The 17,959-nt window shown below is 33.7% G+C and overlaps 1 protein-coding gene across 4 annotated transcripts in view; it reads left to right on the forward strand.

Annotated features, from left to right (window-relative positions):
* YTHDC1 (YTH N6-methyladenosine RNA binding protein C1) overlaps positions 1 to 17,116 on the forward strand; it is a 33,686-nt gene extending 16,570 nt beyond the window's left edge. The window contains exons 6-17 of one of the 4 annotated variants that reach the window (XM_081141758.1): positions 66 to 119; positions 673 to 767; positions 2,445 to 2,553; positions 2,642 to 2,759; positions 6,465 to 6,549; positions 7,502 to 7,668; positions 10,185 to 10,267; positions 11,467 to 11,503; positions 11,600 to 11,639; positions 11,750 to 11,812; positions 13,405 to 13,539; positions 16,131 to 17,116. In XM_081141758.1, the coding sequence (XP_080997884.1) occupies positions 66 to 119; positions 673 to 767; positions 2,445 to 2,553; positions 2,642 to 2,759; positions 6,465 to 6,549; positions 7,502 to 7,668; positions 10,185 to 10,267; positions 11,467 to 11,503; positions 11,600 to 11,639; positions 11,750 to 11,812; positions 13,405 to 13,539; positions 16,131 to 16,355 (1,211 nt within the window). In that variant the 3' untranslated portion in view covers positions 16,356 to 17,116. Of the gene's footprint in view, positions 1 to 65; positions 120 to 672; positions 768 to 2,444; positions 2,554 to 2,641; positions 2,760 to 6,464; positions 6,550 to 7,501; positions 7,669 to 10,184; positions 10,268 to 11,466; positions 11,504 to 11,575; positions 11,640 to 11,749; positions 11,813 to 13,404; positions 13,540 to 16,130 lie in introns of all 4 variants that reach the window. The other 3 variants (XM_081141757.1, XM_081141759.1, XM_081141760.1) reach the window with 3 other exon arrangements.
* Positions 17,117 to 17,959: the final 843 nt, after the last annotated feature.

Here is a 17,959-nt window from a genome sequence, read left to right on the forward strand (position 1 = left end):
TGTAGAAATTTTGTCTTATCTCTATTAAAGCTCAATCTGAACAAATGTACTTTGGCTAAATACAGGTTCAGAAAAGAAGCATGAGAAATTATCATCTTCCGTTCGTGCTGTCCGAAAAGGTATCATTTAAATTTGAAATTGTTTTCATTGCATGCTGCATAAAGCCATTATTTTGCCTTATTGGTTCTCCATTAATAGTTGGTTTTAATGTAGTAATGTTCTGATATATTAATGAAAAAATAATGTCTTACATAGAGCTCTATTTTACTGTATGTATATCTTTTAGAACAATAGCAAACATCTCAGGATATGTTACAGTTTGGGGGCGCAGTGGATGGTCTATATTTTTTTAATAGCATAATAGTCTATTATCAATCTTTAAAAGAATAATCTGTGAGAGAACTCTATAAAATTTGTAGCTATTATCATGCTTAAGCATGAATCTGATATATCGGAACATCACTGGATTAGGTTTACCTTCTTGCAAAATGCTGGTTCTTTTCTTAGCTTTGCTTTATTATGTCTTGTGGCTTAGCTTTACAGGTTGAATGGGTGACTATGAGTTTTAAAAGTTTACCTGGGTTGTAAAGGGCTAATTTCAGCTAGTACAACTTAAACCCCTTTGTGTGATGATGACCTGTCATTAATCAATTTGGATTTTTTTTTTTCCAGATCAAACGAGTAAACTCAAATATGTCCTACAAGATGCAAGATTTTTTCTCATAAAGAGTAACAACCATGAGAATGTGTCTCTTGCCAAAGCTAAGGTATTAGCATCAGTTCTGTTGAAATTATCCTAATCTTGAAAATTTTAAATGGGAAATTCAAATTGATAAACATAAGGTACTGTCATTTTTCATAAAAGCTTTAAAGATCCAGAGCCCTGTGCCGCTTTAGGGTCTGCTTTGTGCTTGGTTAGGCAGCCTAATAGTAATTTTAGTTTTCTTTTAAAGGTGATTTTAGAAGTCAGATATTCGATATGTGTGTATTTTACTTTGTACTATAGAAGATGTGTTTCTGTTGGTTTTCGTGTTTCTATATTCAGTTGCTTTTTTTTACAAGTTCCTTTGATTAACCAGTTTTTGCTTTATGTTGATGCTTGTTTTTACACTTTGAGATCTTCTTGAAAAGAATTCATTTCTTTATGGAGAGTTTCTTTTATTTTTAGAAGTAAGATCACTGGATTTAGAGGAAAAGGAAAGAGTTAGCTTAAAGGCCCACCCCAGGCTTTACAAAAAGGATATGCCCAGTTGCTGTAGGATGTTGTAAGATAATAATTTTCTTTTTATGTTTTTGCTACAAAAAACAGATTTGTTACACCAACTGTTAGATCTTTCTGTTTTTGGTTTAAAATGAATACAGTTTCTGTTTTTTAGAAAATTAAAAACTAAAGTTAAACACTTTTTTCTAACCATATTTCTATCAATGTTAACATTCTATATTTGTAACTTAAATCGAGGTTTACCCATCAAACTTTTCATGTGGAAAGAATAATACCCCAAATAGCTCTCTAGTAGATGTTTATTCTTTGCTTCAGCTGGAGTGGATTTAGGGAGAATTAAGCACTTAGTGTGCGTGAGATTTAGTTTGTATGAGCAGGTTAAACTGAATTAGAGCTGTTGCTTACCTTACCATTGCCTCTCTGTTGTTTTTTTTTTAAATATGTCTTCATTGATTTCAGAGAGAGGAAAGGAGAGGGAGAGAGAGAGATAGAAACATCAATGATAAGAGAGTCATTGATCGAGCCCACAACCTGGGCATGTGGCCTGACTGGGAATCGAACCCCGATTGCCTGGATCCCAGGTCGATGCTCAACCGCTGAGCCACGCCTGACTGGGCTCTCTTTTAATCCTTCATGAACAAAGAATTGATTAATTAAGTGCTTCGGAAATTAACTATGTTCAGGCTCTGTGTAAAGACCACAGTCCTCTTCAGTGAAACTATGGATACATAAAGATTTGAACTTCAGTAGAAAAACTGAGAAATGCTAGAAATATGACAAATTTTTTACTTATACGGTAATTTTGAATTATTTTGTTAGTCATAGTTTTTCAAGACAAAAAAAATGTTGTATGTGTTGTGCTTCACCTCCAAACAGCATGTTTTTACCACAGTAAATGGCTATGATATTAAAATAATTGTAGGTGATTTTTTATTACATAGAATTCTAGCCCATAAGATTTGAATTCTCCCCCACCCCCAACATGTGTTTACTATAGTCATGATTTTGCTAACATTGTTGATTTTCTCCATATTTTTCCTGAGTTTAAAACATATATATATTACATTATTTTGACAGCTGATAAATAAGACCTTTCTTCATTATAGCTTACTTAAATTTAAAGTACAACAGTATCAGTAACTTTGGTCTTTTGCAAATATAACTGAAATATGGAAGCTTTACATTAATTACAATCTGTATGGTCTTAATATCATTTGTATAGGGTGTATGGTCCACGCTGCCAGTAAATGAGAAGAAATTAAATGCTGCATTCAGATCTGCAAGGAGTGTTATCTTAATATTTTCTGTCAGAGAAAGTGGAAAATTTCAAGGTAAAGAATAAAAATAATTTGGATATATAAAAACATTGATTATACTGTATTAGCATTTTTATCTTATGTTGTGATTTGATTCCTTTAGGATTTGCAAGACTTTCTTCGGAATCACATCATGGAGGATCTCCTATACATTGGGTGCTTCCAGCTGGAATGAATGCCAAAATGTTGGGAGGTGTCTTTAAAATTGACTGGATTTGCAGGTAAGTTGTAATTAAAGTTGCCCTTGTTTTGAATGAATGGGCTACCAGTTGGAAATAATGTTAAAACTCCACAGTTGTTTAGTTTTAATTTATCATTCTCTCTGGTTATTTTGGGGGGATGGGGGGGTTTTCTTCTAGACTGATTTGGATCATAAAATTGAACAGTGTTAAAGTAAAAATCACAATATGTTTAGCTTGTCTTGTTTACTACCTTTATAATCTAATATAGGATGCAAAGTGCAAAGGTTTATTTATTCAAGTGTTTTATGTACTTTATTCTCTGTAGTAGTAATGTAGCAATAAATTTATCATGAATTAGACAGTTTGGAATGTTATCTGGCATATATCTATATAATTTTAGTGATTTAACATGTTTATTTACTGTGGAGTGGGAAAATACTCTGACTTTGCTAACATTTTAGAGGTGACTAATTTAGTTCTGTAAGAATTGTGTTTTTTAAGGAAGTTAGCAAACCATGCTGAGTTGGCATTTTGATCTTTTGGAAACTGGAGTCATTTAGATCTAAATATGTTTATTAGAAAAAGATTTATTTTTAGCACTGAGTTATTACCATTATTATGTTCTTACTGAATAATCGTACATTGTTTAAAAAATGGTTAAAGAATTAAATGGAGTAGATACAAACAAAACTTTATAACACTGCATGAAATGGACAGTCTTCTGTGGAGAACTGCAAAATGGAGCAGAAGGCAGAAATCTTTTATAGGATAAAGAATGAAAAACAAGGAAGAGACAAGTAGGAAATACCTGATTGGCTATTTCCACACTGTCAACCTTGTTTGGGTGGAGAAAGCCTATCCAAGTGTATCTAACTTTCAGTTTGCTGACATGCCACCCTGGGCAGAAGCAGCTCCATCGTAGGCCTAGAAAATGATTTAAACACATATAGAGCTAATTATTTAAGTGAACTTTATATGGTGTGTGCTAATCTATTATTTATAAAATTAATTTTAGTTAAGTAAAAATTACCTGAAAGAGACCCTGCTAATGTTCTGTAAGTTATATGTTAGTTTAGGTGTTGGATTTTGATGGGGATGATGGAGTTGGATAAGAAGGAAAGTAAAATGCTATTCATATTCAGGAAGGCAGACTAACACAAGGAAGAACACGAAAACAGAAACCGTGGGGGGGGGTATGTGGGTAGAATAGAGAGCCACCTTTTTTATGAAGCAGATATTAAAGAGAAAAAAAAAAAACAGAAGACCAAAAGGCAGAGATAAAGAGTAATGTAGCCAACCTAAGGAGTTAAACCTTTACTGTGGGACAGTGAGGAACTTTGAAAATACATGGGCAATGATATAGTGGAAATAATATATTAGACTGATTGTTAATAGAGTAGCAAAAAGCTATATGCATAAAAGTATCATCATTACTCATCCTTTCATTACTTTCTAGAGAGAAGAATTAGAAGCAATCTAAATTCTCCCATATGGGAAATTGGTTAATTAAATTATGCTTTGTTACTAAAATGTAATATGCAGAAATAATTGTCCACGTTACAAAATAGGAAGATAAAACACAGGAAAAAAAATTTTACTGTTGGACTTTGATGTTAGGGTGGTGAGAGTGTGGATGATAATCCTCCTCCACTGCACCCAGACTTTTTAAATAAAATTTATAATTCTTTAAAGTTGTAATTAAGTTATAATTAAATGATAATTTATAAAATTTAAAAATTTGTTCATAGGGAAAACAAGGTGCCAGTTATTTCTCACAGAGATATAGACATCATTATTATTTTTTGGATGAATAAAACGGTAAAGGCCTAAGGACAAGCTTTTTGGTCTTGTTTTTATGATTAGAACCATTATTGGTGTCACTGGAAATATTTGGAGAAGATACTTTCTTAGGAATAGGAGAAAAATAACCTCCCAGTCTTAGATTAATTGCAGCAAATTTTGTTTTGAATGTGACTTGTTCTGTTGACATTATTTTCCAATTATTGATAAGCAAATTTGTTTCTAAATTTTAGAAGGCAGGCTTAATTTATTCATAGATTATTGGTTTTGTATTCCTCTTCATTGACTTACTGAACATTTTACCGACTTGCTTGAAATGTATTTAGCAGCAGAAGAGCTACAAACTCAACCCATTCATCTTACTAATGCACTCTCGTACTACTTTTGATGTGTGAAGTAAGATGTGTGTTAGACTAGGAACCCAATCTGTTAGTACTCCCTAGTAGGCATGCTCGTCCTCACTGTCCACTTCCCGTATACATTCGATGTCCCCACCACCACAGAGCATGGCTCCTGTTACTATGACTTTAGATCTATTTCTCTTTCCCTGTGTCAGAGTTTTTTGTAAGGTTAAAAATGTTGTATAAAATTCGAGCATTCAGTATTCATCTTTAAGAAAGTTCACACGAGATTAAAATACATGGTTGGATAGCTTGTCCACTAGATCAGCTTACTTGCTTATGCTTTTTCTTCTCCACTTTGCTTTTGTTCCAAGCCCTTCTCATGGCTTTAAGTGTCATAGCCCTGCCTTACCATTCTCCATAAGGCGTTTCTCAAATCACTTGTCTTTCAGGCTTATACCCGTCACTTCTTCCAGGAAGCAGGTTCTGATAATGATTCTCTCCAAAAGAGATATGACCGTCACATTAAAAACAAGATAAAATTCTTGTATCCTATCTATTGTACCAACTCTTACAAAGTGACTGTGTGGTGCTTGTTTTTTATTCTTGGGTAGCTGTGGGAAAAAGAGTAGCAATGGAAACAGCTCTTACCTTACTCATCTCTGTATATACTTTGGCTGAGCAGTTTCTTTTGTAGATATACTAGTTCTTTAAAGCATTTATTTAATTCAGCAGTACTCATTTTATGCACAAATAGGTAAAACCTTATCAAATGCTGTTGATTTTTATTTACTCTTTGACAACTAACAAGTAATTATTACATGTCATGTTTGCTTTCAGCACTGTGCTAGGTTGATAAGAACTACAAAAATAGGGAGACCATTTTGTCCTATGGCGCAGAGAGGAGTTAGAGTTTGTTTAAAATTATATAGAATACTAGAAGGGAATAATTAATACATGCAAATTTATAGATTTATAAGACACTTGTATTATGAGCCATTCTGTGAGTAATGTGTAATAATTAATTACCATATTGAAAGGGAGAAGACACTTGGATCTGTGAAAGCTGCCCTGAAACAAGGATAGGGGTTATTTTTATTTGGTATTAACTACCTGGTTAAGATTTAGCTGTTCGTTGATCAGTTAATAAAAAGTACACCTTTTTTTTTTTTTTTTGAGTACACAGAATTAAGAAACACTAAAAATTTTATGTCATTTCATTTGCAAGCTACTTAAAACAAATATGAAGTAGGTGGTGATAACAAATATGAAGTAGGTGGTGATATCCTTGTTAGTAAGACGAAGAAACTCAGGCTCTGAGATGTTGAGAGAGAGTTGGAACTCAAGTTCCAAACCGTCTTGGTTTTCAAGTTCATGTTCTTAAGCACTATGGTTTAGGTGTTTTTGAGTACATTGAAAATGGAGAATGTGGAAAGAGTGCATCTCAGAAGGGGCTCCTTCTCTGGGGAATAAGCTCTACCAGTCTAAGTGATTCTTTAAATTTTAGTCACATTTAAACCATGATTAACATATACTGCTGAAGGTACTGTAAGGTCCTTAAAGGATTTGCAAAAGAATGTAATTACTACTACTTTGTATTTAGGCGTGAGTTACCTTTCACTAAGTCGGCTCATCTCACCAATCCTTGGAATGAACATAAACCAGTAAAGATTGGACGTGATGGACAGGTTTGTTGTTTGAATTGATTCTTTAATCAACCCTTTTTGAGATCCTTATTGAAGGATATTTTAAGCCATTTGTGTAAGAATTTGTGTGCAGGATTAAGGGAAAATGTTCTTATTTGACGTTTATGATTACTGTGATTATCACTGATTAATAAGACCTCCATGATGTTAGAAGCTTTATTTGGTACTTTCATTAATACAATTGAAGGAAAAGTTTTTAAGAGAATTGTCCTGATTTTAAATGGCTTTTCATTATTTTATTACTGATATTCTGAATTTTGTATGCCTTTAAGGAATGCCGATTAACATCTTTGCTTATGTTTTCTGAATAGAAGGAAGTTTTATAAAAAGTTCAGTGTATGTACTGAGATTTTCAAGTCCACAAATGAAATTAAAAGTGTGCAGTTATTTAAAATAAACCCAAACCTTTGACTGTCATAGTTTTTCGAGGTAATTTTGAACCAGGAGTAGTTTTCATTGCTTATAAGTGAAAATGTTAATAATTGGAAAATAAACTTAATTTGTAAAAGCCCATAGGTTAGTATGCCTTCATAGTTAATCTAATGTATTTCAGTGTGCATTTAGCAGTTTATGATTATCAAAGTTGTTGGCATACACTAACATACATGTTTTTCCTCCACTGTCCTGATATTTCTGTGTTTTGTACAAATAAATAAATTGCAGAGGGCAGTTGTCTCTGAGTTTCAAGCAACTGCATTTGTATATTTAACTTTGGAGGTTCTGCACTTTTTAGTTTTACCTTTATTAAATACATGAAACACTTTTCAAAGATTTAAACCTTCCAAGGAAGTTTATTGGAATCCCACTTGATCACCAACTTTGGGAAGGAAGCTTTCAAAACAGTCTGTTTTTGTTCTTATACATCAAGAAAAATACAACTTTATTGAAAGTTTCTTTTGTTTTCATCTTGTAACTTACTACTTTTCTATTCTAGGAAATTGAACTCGAATGTGGAACCCAGCTTTGTCTTCTATTTCCCCCTGATGAAAGTATTGACTTGTATCAGGTCATTCATAAAATGCGTCACAAGAGAAGAATGCATTCTCAGCCCCGATCAAGAGGACGTCCATCCCGTCGAGAACCAGTCCGGGATGTGGGAAGGTTAGAAACGTTCTTTGGACTGATAATAGGCACATGTATCAGAATAACATGATGGAGGAATGTGATTCGTCAAGTTTGCCCTGCGATAAAGAAGAAAGAGAAAATCCTCAAATCAAGCTGCATGGACTAGTTTGTGGCTTCATTGAGGATTTCACATGGTCACCTTGGTCTCAGTCATTTTTCAAGAGGAAAATGGGGATTTTTCCTTATACAGAAAAAATTATTTGCTAAAAAGTAATAACCAGTTTAGATTAGTTGATATTCTGATAATGCAATGTATAAAATTGAAACGAGGTAGGCCTTTGTTGCTAAGAACAGGCTAGAAAGGAGGAAATCTTTATTCGCAAAAAATGTTAATATTTTGTAAAAAGCCTTTTCTTGCAGGTGTGTCTCTGGATAAGCCTTATGAGATATGGGACTTTTATAAAGGATCACTAATATTTTTTCAGAAGATGACGCCTCATTATAGAGGATAAATATTTTAAGTTATTTTGATATTCAAGAGGAGCATTATTGGGACTGTTTCAGATTTTACCACCGTGATGTGTTAACCCCATTGCCAGATATTCTCTAACATGTACCCAGTGAATTCATACATCTTGCTGAGCTTCTGAAAACAATAGGTCCTTTCCAAAGGGGATCAAGTGGCCCTGTGAGACCCGGCAACAAACCAAACAGAAGGGCTGTTGCTGTGTCTGTTTACAACTTTTCCAGATGCTGGCAGTACCTGTGGACTTAAAGTGTTTTTTAGAGGATCGCCATGCTTATTGATCACTACTTTATGAACTAAACATCATTTTCCAGGAAAAGGGGGTTTAACTTGTTACAGAATTGGAGAAGTCTTTGCAAAGGACTGATTTAAGCCCTTCTACCCAACACCTTCCCCTGTATAGATTTGCATACAGCTAATCTAAAATATTCTGCTAAAGACTCTTGGATGTATGGTTGATGGGATGAAACCTTTGGTTAAGTTTCCTTTTGATGGAAACATCCTGTGGTAGGTACAGATAATCCAACAAGAGTCCCCATTTCTTTGAGCTTAAAAAAGGACACTGTCAAGTAGGTAGGAGGAAACCTGGCAGAGCCCCCTTATTTTTGGCCTAAGAGGACTGAGCACCAAGATGTCTTTTGAAGTTTTAAGCTAAGAGGTTTCCAGTGCAATACAGTACATACAACTGAAGTTTTTACCTCAGTTTTGCAATGGACTGCAAACTATACTTATTACACCACTACACCTTCTCTCAAGCCTGCCAGGGCCTCCATATATGTATGTGGCTTACAGCTTAAAGTCAGTAGTTGGACTACTATATGAACTGTTACTATCATGTTTTATACCGGTCGTAAATGCACTCCCCAAACTACAAGAAAGCGGTATGTTTATTTTTTAAACCAGCTTTTAATTTTCATAGTCTTATTTATTGTAGATGCAACTGTGTTATTCTGTTGGGGGTGGGGCTTGGTGTTATTGCACTTATAGTTTGCTTGAACTTGTGTTTCAAAAGTTAATGAAAGCAGTTAATATTCAGAGAAATAGCTGGAAAACTAGTGATGCCAGGTTATTTGACAGAGTTTTTGATAGAGTTTATTAGACATTAAGGGTAAAAATATATTTATTACTTAAAAAATTTGGACTTTTAAAGATTTTGTGTAGCTCTCTCTTAAATGCTAAGTAAAGTGAAGTATATTTAATGATGTATTACATTAACCATTAAGATTTATGGACGATTTAGTAAAGAGCAACACCCAGAGAGTAAAATTTCCCCTTCTAAAGAAGACACTTTGAACTTCTTTTATGAACTCTGTTAAAACTCTGCCCCATTACTTGCCAGCTTTATTTTAAGGTATTGTCTCTGGAAGAAATTCCCTTAATTTTTAAATGTTACTAAATACAGAAGTTTATTTTTTATAGTATTATCAAAGCTTTCCTGTAAAGTCACTTTTAATAAGTATCAAATTTTCTGTATGATGATGTGAAAAGTACAATTTTGTGCAAAGCAGAAGAAAAATATTTAAGAAATTCTTAATTTTGTTGAGACATCCTACAATGACATTAGTAAGTTTAAATATATAGATTTTAAAGTTACCTATTGTGTAATGATGATAGGGTTTTTTGTTTTTGTTTTGTTTGTTTTTTTTCTTTTTCACCTGAACGGATACTTTATTTGGGAAAGTGTATTAATTGTTTAGCTGGATATTTACATTAGTTTGAGGGTGGCTCATTTACTTTTGTTTAGAATACTAAACTGTGATTTATGTATGTTGAGCAGATTACTCTTTCCACCTGTCCCATCATAGCATGAGGATTGCAGGAGAGTATCTACTTCCAGCAATACATTTAAAGATTGATTTATAGTAATTTGAGGAATTAAAATTTAGAAATTTTAAGATTATTTGTTTACCACAAATTGGGTGTTAAATAATGGGCGATTCTCTTTATTTCTGTCAGAAACTCTTGCTTTGCTCTTTGTTCTCCCAGCAGGTTTTGGTTTAATTTCTAATATGTCTAATTTGTATAGGCGTCGACCAGAAGATTATGATATTCATAACAGCAGAAAGAAACCAAGGATTGACTATGCCCCTGAGTTTCACCAGAGACCAGGTTAATATTTTATAATCCTGCAGATATTTGACTTAAAATTACTAAACAACAACAACAACACAGAAACTTCTGTTGTGATATGTATAGTTTTAAAAGTGAGAAAACTAGGACATGGCTATTCGAACTTTAGGAAATTATTAATCCTCACCTTGTAATTCTTCCTCTCCTTTATTAAGGTTGTCTCACCTATTCTAGTGTGACTCATCATAAATCTATTAATTACCTGAAATTGCTAATTTATAGTTAGAGAAAACGATGCTCTTACACTTCTTATGCTTTTTATTCCCTATGATATTTAGTATTTCATGTGGTATGTAGTTTTGATTAGAAACAAATTATGCTATATTTTTCCAAATAAAAATTTTTGAGTTTATGTTTTTAGAGAGGAATGGGAAATATTTTGTGATCTAAAAGCCAGCTTTTAAATTAGTCTTTTCCTTAACGGAACTTTAAAAAGGGAAAGTGTACTTACAAGAAGGTATTTATTTTAAATAGTGATACATATGTAGAAATTAAAGCTCTTTGGAAATTGGTATTAGTGAGTACTACAGCGCTGTTACATAACAAGTGGCTTGTGAAGCCTTACTCTTCTCCAAAAAGGGATATCACAGAGTGAAATTCTGCTGTTCTCCAATAACATGGCTACTCAAATTTTTTGTGTTTTAATTTGCTGAATCCTTAAGAAAAGAAGGTGGAAAAGAATATTATCGCCATGGTTCTTTCATTTAAAATGTGTCCATCTTTATTTTTTCAATTTTGTTATTATTCCCTTTAAGTTTGCATTTTTAAAAAGTATCTGTGGTTGACTTAGGAAGACTGTGTATACTGAAGTAGAAGGTAAACCTTTGTTTTAAATTCTGTTACAGTGTCCTCAAGATACTTCCTCTGCCTTTAAATTCCTTATGGTGCAGAATGAAGAAATTTTCTATTTAGCAAAAATTGGGGTGTGGATTTAGAAGATCAATAGGAAAATCTCTTTAGCAGTTTATAATTCTGTGGTATCAGTAAATTATTACTTTCTAGATTATCATGTAATCTGAGAAGAAAAGTCTGAAAATGGAATAATACAATAATAGTATCACTTACTAGAATCACTATATTCATGGGAAGAATTGAGATGAGTGGTAAGGAAGGTTTAAGTATGATGCCATAATAAAAACTATAAATTTGATATACTAAAATGCTTGATGTTTGAACAGGGTATTTAAAGGACCCACGATACCAGGAAGTAGATAGGTAAGTTGGGTTCACTCTTGCTTAGTTTTGAATTGCATTCTTGGAACTAGTTTGTGAATTACCTGAATTTAGTTTCACAAATCTTATTCCCAACAGACGATTTTCAGGAGTTCGCCGAGATGTGTTTTTAAATGGGGTAAGCATTTCACTTCATATATTAAATGTACATAAAATTAGGGTCCGATTTATTTTGTAGTTCTGAATTTTATTTTTATCTGTTATTGACATTGTCATCTTTTATTTTAGTCCTACAATGATTATGTGAGGGAATTTCATAACATGGGACCACCACCACCTTGGCAAGGAATGGTTTGTATTCTATTTTTGCAAGTTATTTAACTTTATTTGCAGTTTCTTATATTTTGAGTGCTTACGTGGAATATGATTGTTAAATTACTTATTAAGAGACTTACGTAAAGACTAACGAATTGACTAGATATGTGTTAATAATAGGCTTAATAATGTGTTAATAATTGATAAAGGGTTTATGGTTTATTATTGTAGTGGCTAGTGGTACAAACTCTCCCTGGCTTTTATATACCTTACCTTCTCAATTCTTACCTTGGGCAAGTTTTATAATTTCTTTCTTAGTTTTCCTTGAATGTAAAACTCAGTAGGCATTCGTTCATTCTTTGGCTCATCAAACTAATACTTAGTACCTACTCTCTACAAGGCACTGTGCTTGCTCTGGGTATATACCGGTGAACAAAAAGGACATTATCCTTGTATTGCTTAAAATTTAATGGAATAGTGTCAGTCTAATACGATTGTTGAGAAGCTAAACTTAAAAAATACATGTAAAGTTTAGGATAGTGCCTGGTCCTGATGTTAAGTAAATTCTTCATATAAAATAAGGTTAATTAAACCCTGTTCCTAATTTCTACTTTTTTCCTTTAAGAAAACTGGATATTCTTCTTGGAGTATATTTTAAGGTATTGAGGATAGCTGAAGCATTAATTCGCAAGAAATGAGAAACTTGGAAATTTAAGTAGATTTTAAAACAGGGGTGAGGAAACTTTTTTCTGCCAAGGCCATTTGTGGGCCATATAAAATTATCAACTTAAAAATTAGCTATGAAAAAAGCTCCTAGATTTATTGAATTTCGAGTCCCACCTGTGGTTGCCTTGGCAAGGCCAGACCAAATGATTTTGCCATGGGTGGGCTGGACATTCTCCACCCCTGCTTTAAAAGAAAAAATTAATACAACCTGTAATGTGGCCTCTTCATCTGACTTTTGTTTTACTTAAGGTACTGTATACAGATACATGAATTATAAGGTGTTTTCTTCCTTTTAGAGACGTATGAAAATTTAAAAAATAAAAATATTTAATATTAATAACATCTTGGCACTAACAAGGGAAGTGACATTTGATTTGCCCTTGGTTTATTATCAATTTAAAAGTTCATTAGCTCCTAGAAGGTTAGATTTGTACATCATGGTTAAAATGACTGATTCTAGAGCCAGAATGCCTCATGTCGTGTCCCAGTTTCACCCCTTTATTAGCAATGTGATCTTAAGCAGGTTACCTAGCCAGTTGGTACCTCAGTGTCCCCTTTTATAAAATAGGAGTAATAGTACCTATCTCAAAGGGTTGCCATGAATTAAATGAGATATGTAAAGTGCTTAGGACAGTGCCGACTCATAGTATGTAAGGGATCACTCTTTTAGTATTTAAATGATACTGTATAAAATCTTAAATCTTAAAAGATGTGTAATTAGAGTTTATCAACAAGCAAATAAAGGGTATTTGAATAACCTTTATGCCATCAAAGTAGGTGGCTAGTATAAATTGTTTGGGATGGGTGGTTTGGGTAGGGGAATTCTAAGAGTGGTTAGTTTGTTTATAAGGATATTTGGTACATGTTTATGGAAGTGGGCTTTTTAATTAATTCATTTTTAGGCTCCTTATCCTGGAATGGAACAGCCTCCACACCATCCTTACTATCAGCACCATGCTCCACCACCTCAAGCTCATCCTCCTTACTCAGGACATCATCCAGTACCACATGAAGCAAGATACAGAGACAAACGAGTTGTAAGTACATGGGAAGGCAAAAGTGTGAGGGAACTACTTAGAATTCTGTAGATAAATAAATGTGGAAACTACCATATTACATTGAATGGTGAACTGTTTCATATTACTGCAGATTGTTTCAGAGTAATTCACAATTTCTTTTTATTTAAAGAGGCTAAGCCCTTTGGATTATTTAGATAGACTATATTTGTTCTACTGATCAAACACAAATTGCTTAAGTTGAGGCAACTCCTACATGCAGCTCTTAGGTAATGTCCTAGGGTATATAGTATACTAGGATATTTTCTTTCTGTACTGGTGTCTTCAATTATAATTGTGTAATTAATATTATTGCAAATAGTATTTCTAAGCTTTTTGTCTATTGTGACTCAATTAATTTTCATAGGATAGACGGTGTATAGTTAGTTAACAGATAAACCTCCAGTCTCATACAATCATTTGTTTCTACCAAATTTTGTTAAAGCTAGTACCCAAGTGAATTGTTTCACCTCTATCTCTGATTCTTATGATGGTGCTAACAAATGACAAACATTAAGAAATGCATCAGAGTAGTAAATTGTACTTAGTAGTTACTGGTTCTAGTATTTTGATATGGTTGATACGAAAGCTTTTTTGATCACTTCAAAAGAAGATGAATGAAAGATAATCTCTAGTTTGAGTTTTTGGGGTTTTTATTATACTAGTCAGGCTGACTTTATTAAATGGTATCAGTTTTTTTCCTAATAGTAATTTTATTTTTAAAAGTGAAATTGTCTCCTGGCAGTTGTTAGCATAATTCTTTTGTATATAAGTTTGGTAGCCTTAGAAAGGTAGTTTGATTGTTAAAATAGGATATACAATTTGCGATTTCACCCACCAACCCTAACCCCCAACACTGGGCTAAGGAACCATTCTTGTATCCTCCCACTTAAATGAAGAGTGTGCGTTTTTGAGAGGGCCTGCCTGCCCGCCAGCTCCCTAGCCTGGCCTGTCTTTGGGATGCTTCCATCTGTGGTCATTTATGTCCCCATCCCAGTGGTTTTCAGCCTTTCTCATCTCATGGCAAACAGAAACTAACTACTAAAATTTTGCAGCATGTCAATATTTTTTGCTGATCTGACAAAAAATAGGTCTCACTTTGATTTACAAAAATAATAATGATAATAGTAATAATAACAGTAATTACCTACCCTTTTTACTCCAAAGTGACTTTTTAAAAAATCAGGTGCTGCCCAGCCAGGCGTGGCTCAGCGATTGAGCATCAACCTAGGATACAGGAGATCGGGGTTCGATTTCCAGTCAGGGCACATGCCCAGGTAGCAGGCTAGGCAGCTGATCAATGGCTCTCTTATCATTGATGTTTCTATCTCTCTCCCCCTCCTTTCCTCTCTCTGAAATCAATAAAGATATGTTTAAAAAAATAAATAAATCAGGTGCCTGTACTTACATATAAGGATTTCTGGTACCAAGAATTTTCCCATGAGATGCAACCTTACTATGTGATGTGACCAATAAGATGCAGCTCTATTATATGACCTATATATTTATGGTTCAAGACAGGGCATTTACTCTGGGTGACTTTTGTCATGTTGGCTGTTGTCATTTTTTTATTTGACAGTCTAAGGGAAAAGAACTCAGTGCCCCTGACTAGTCAGATATTACATGTTTTAAGGTACACTGGTTGAAAATCACTGCTTTGTCCTAACAGAGATGATAATCCCCAAATCATATCATGTTAGGACCTTAATATTCAGTAAAACAGTTTAAGAATCCTAGCTGACTAGTGCTTACATAATACTCACATTTCCATTATATATGAAAGGTAATGTGGAATTGTGTTTTTGAATCTCCTGTTCTGTATATTTACATTTACTTTGGAAAAGAGACTAAGTTCACTAAGTAAAGGTGAGAAGTAAGAGTAGAAAGCTAGAGCAAGGGCTTAGCTTAGAAGTAATGACAGTGACAACTTGCAGCTCCCTTAGACAGCTGTTCATTTTGTCCTTATTCCCCTTAGCCTTCCATGTATTATTAGCTTTGTGTGGAATAGACTCCAGAATCCTATTTGAAGTACATATTTTCTTAAAATCCTATCAAATTTCATAAAATATTTGTCATCGACAATGGTTTAGTTTGAAAGAAAATTTGGAATGTGAGAATTTCTAATTCCACTTTAAGAGGGTAGAGTTTGGTTCATGTTAGTTTGTAGAATCAAAGGAGGAAATTATCATTAGGATTTAGCTGTTACAGAAAAACTTTGATGACATTTAGCATAGTTGTCAGCCTGTATGCATGATGTGGTTTATGGTCATTAGTAGATGATTACTTTGGCCTAAATCGTATTTAAAGGGATTGGATGGGAAAGTCATTAAAGTTACATCCAGAAACTGCATGAAGTGATTTTTCAACGAGATATGGGTGTAATCCTGTTGTAGGTTTCTAATTAGTTAAAACACCAGTCCTGTTTCTAAATGTCAGAATTACATTCTGTGAATTATTGCATTAGTGCATTTCTCTAGATTCTTTCTTTCTACAAGACAATAATTACAGTATAGGAATTCATAAATTCCATTCAATTTTTGACATACCTAAGCAATTTCTTTTACCCTTTTTAGCATGATTATGACATGAGGGTGGATGATTTCCTTCGTCGCACACAAGCTGTTGTCAGTGGTCGGAGAAGTAGACCCCGTGAAAGAGATCGGGAACGAGAGCGAGACCGCCCCAGAGATAACAGAAGAGACAGAGAGCGAGACAGAGGACGTGATAGAGAAAGAGAAAGAGAACGATTATGTGATCGGGACAGAGACCGAGGGGAGAGAGGTCGATACAGAAGATAATGCGCTTTGGAAGCACTGATTGTTTAAAGATAAAAAATCTTGTATTTTTTTTGTGTGTGTTTACAAGTAGTAAATTTATTTTCAGCTGTCTACTTAAAGTTCATTGTGTAGAAGGATTTATTATGACCCTCTTTGTTCCAAGCATGCAGTATAATAAGAACTGGAAAAACGCAAATCCTCCAAAAAATGCACAGTTGACAGTTTGAGTTGACACTTTCATTGGGGCAGAATGGAATAGTCCAAGAATGTAGATATGATTTATTCTCCATAAACGTTCATCTACTTACAGTGTGTTCATTCTAGAGTTACTTTTTTTGTTTTCTTTCTTTTGAATTTTGATTGATGACTGCCAGGATATTTTGCTTCGATGTGTTCCTAAGTGTAGTTGCACACGGTTCAGTGAAGATAATGCTGCTATCGAGTGTGCAGTTATTGAAGTATGATGGCTTGACTGTGGCGGTGTTGTAGCAGCCTCTTGGTTTCTTCTTTTCCCTTTTTTTAACCTTAAGCGACTTTTTATTTTTCTTCAGTCTTCAATGATGAGAGCAATATTATGAAGACATTGCTATCTAATTTTTAATCTTTTTCAATAAAAATTTCCTATGTTCAGTAGCATGGTTGATGCTATTGTTTAGCCTTTCCCTCCGAACTGTAAGCATTGGCTTGGAATGTTCACAACTTGCGTGTGTGGCAACAGAAGATAATTCCCATATTCTACATTGCTACTGTTTTGTATAAAATAAATTGGTAAAGATTGAGAATATCTGTTGTATTTCTTTCTTGCCTCGATGTAAGTTTGTTTTCGTATGCATTGAAAGACATGAAATAATGTTTGTGTTTAGGAATTGTAGGCACCCCATTTGCCTGTTTTTGTGTAGCTTAGCAGAAATGATTGACCTAAGCCAATTATATTAAAAGCTTACTTCTATTTCTAATGTAAGAACTAATGGTACACAGTGGAATTATGTTGATATTTTGGTTAAGCATTTATTCGTCTGATAACATTTTAGGATCTGTTCTGGTCACAGGAGTGATTTCTTATTTCAGGTTTTCTGTTGTAATCATCTTTGTTAAGTGAACTAATTTATGGATATTTTTCTACTTTTAAATGTAACCCTCTTATAGTTAGTTAGATACTAAGTTAACTGTCAGTTCCTCCCAGTTTAACAAGCCATGTAAAAATAGAGAGCCACACAGAAAAGCAGTTTAAAAAAGATTTTTTTTGCATTTCAGTTTCTTAGGTTATACCTGAAATTTCGGCCTTTCTTAGCTTGAATAATTAAACCTTGGAATATTTGAAATTTGACCACTTTTTTCCTCTTTTCATAGTATTATAATAGCTCTCAAGTTTACATTTAATCTGTATTTATTGGTCTGAACAGGGGAACACAGGAACTTCACTCTTGAAGGATATTTAAAACTGTCAGGTTGCTTTTATATTCTCACTGTCATTTAGAATATTTTCCCATGCACTCACTACTCGTAGTTTTATTTACCTATTTGAAAAGTAAAGCCTAAGGATTTATTTTAAATCTTGAAATGTGGCAGAAAAAAAACTGGGTGTTAGGAAACCTTGGTTCTGTTTTCAGCACTGCCTTTAATTA

This window comes from Miniopterus schreibersii, assembly GCF_964146895.1.
Source record: "Miniopterus schreibersii genome assembly, chromosome: 1".
Taxonomy (NCBI): Eukaryota; Metazoa; Chordata; class Mammalia; order Chiroptera; family Miniopteridae; genus Miniopterus; species Miniopterus schreibersii.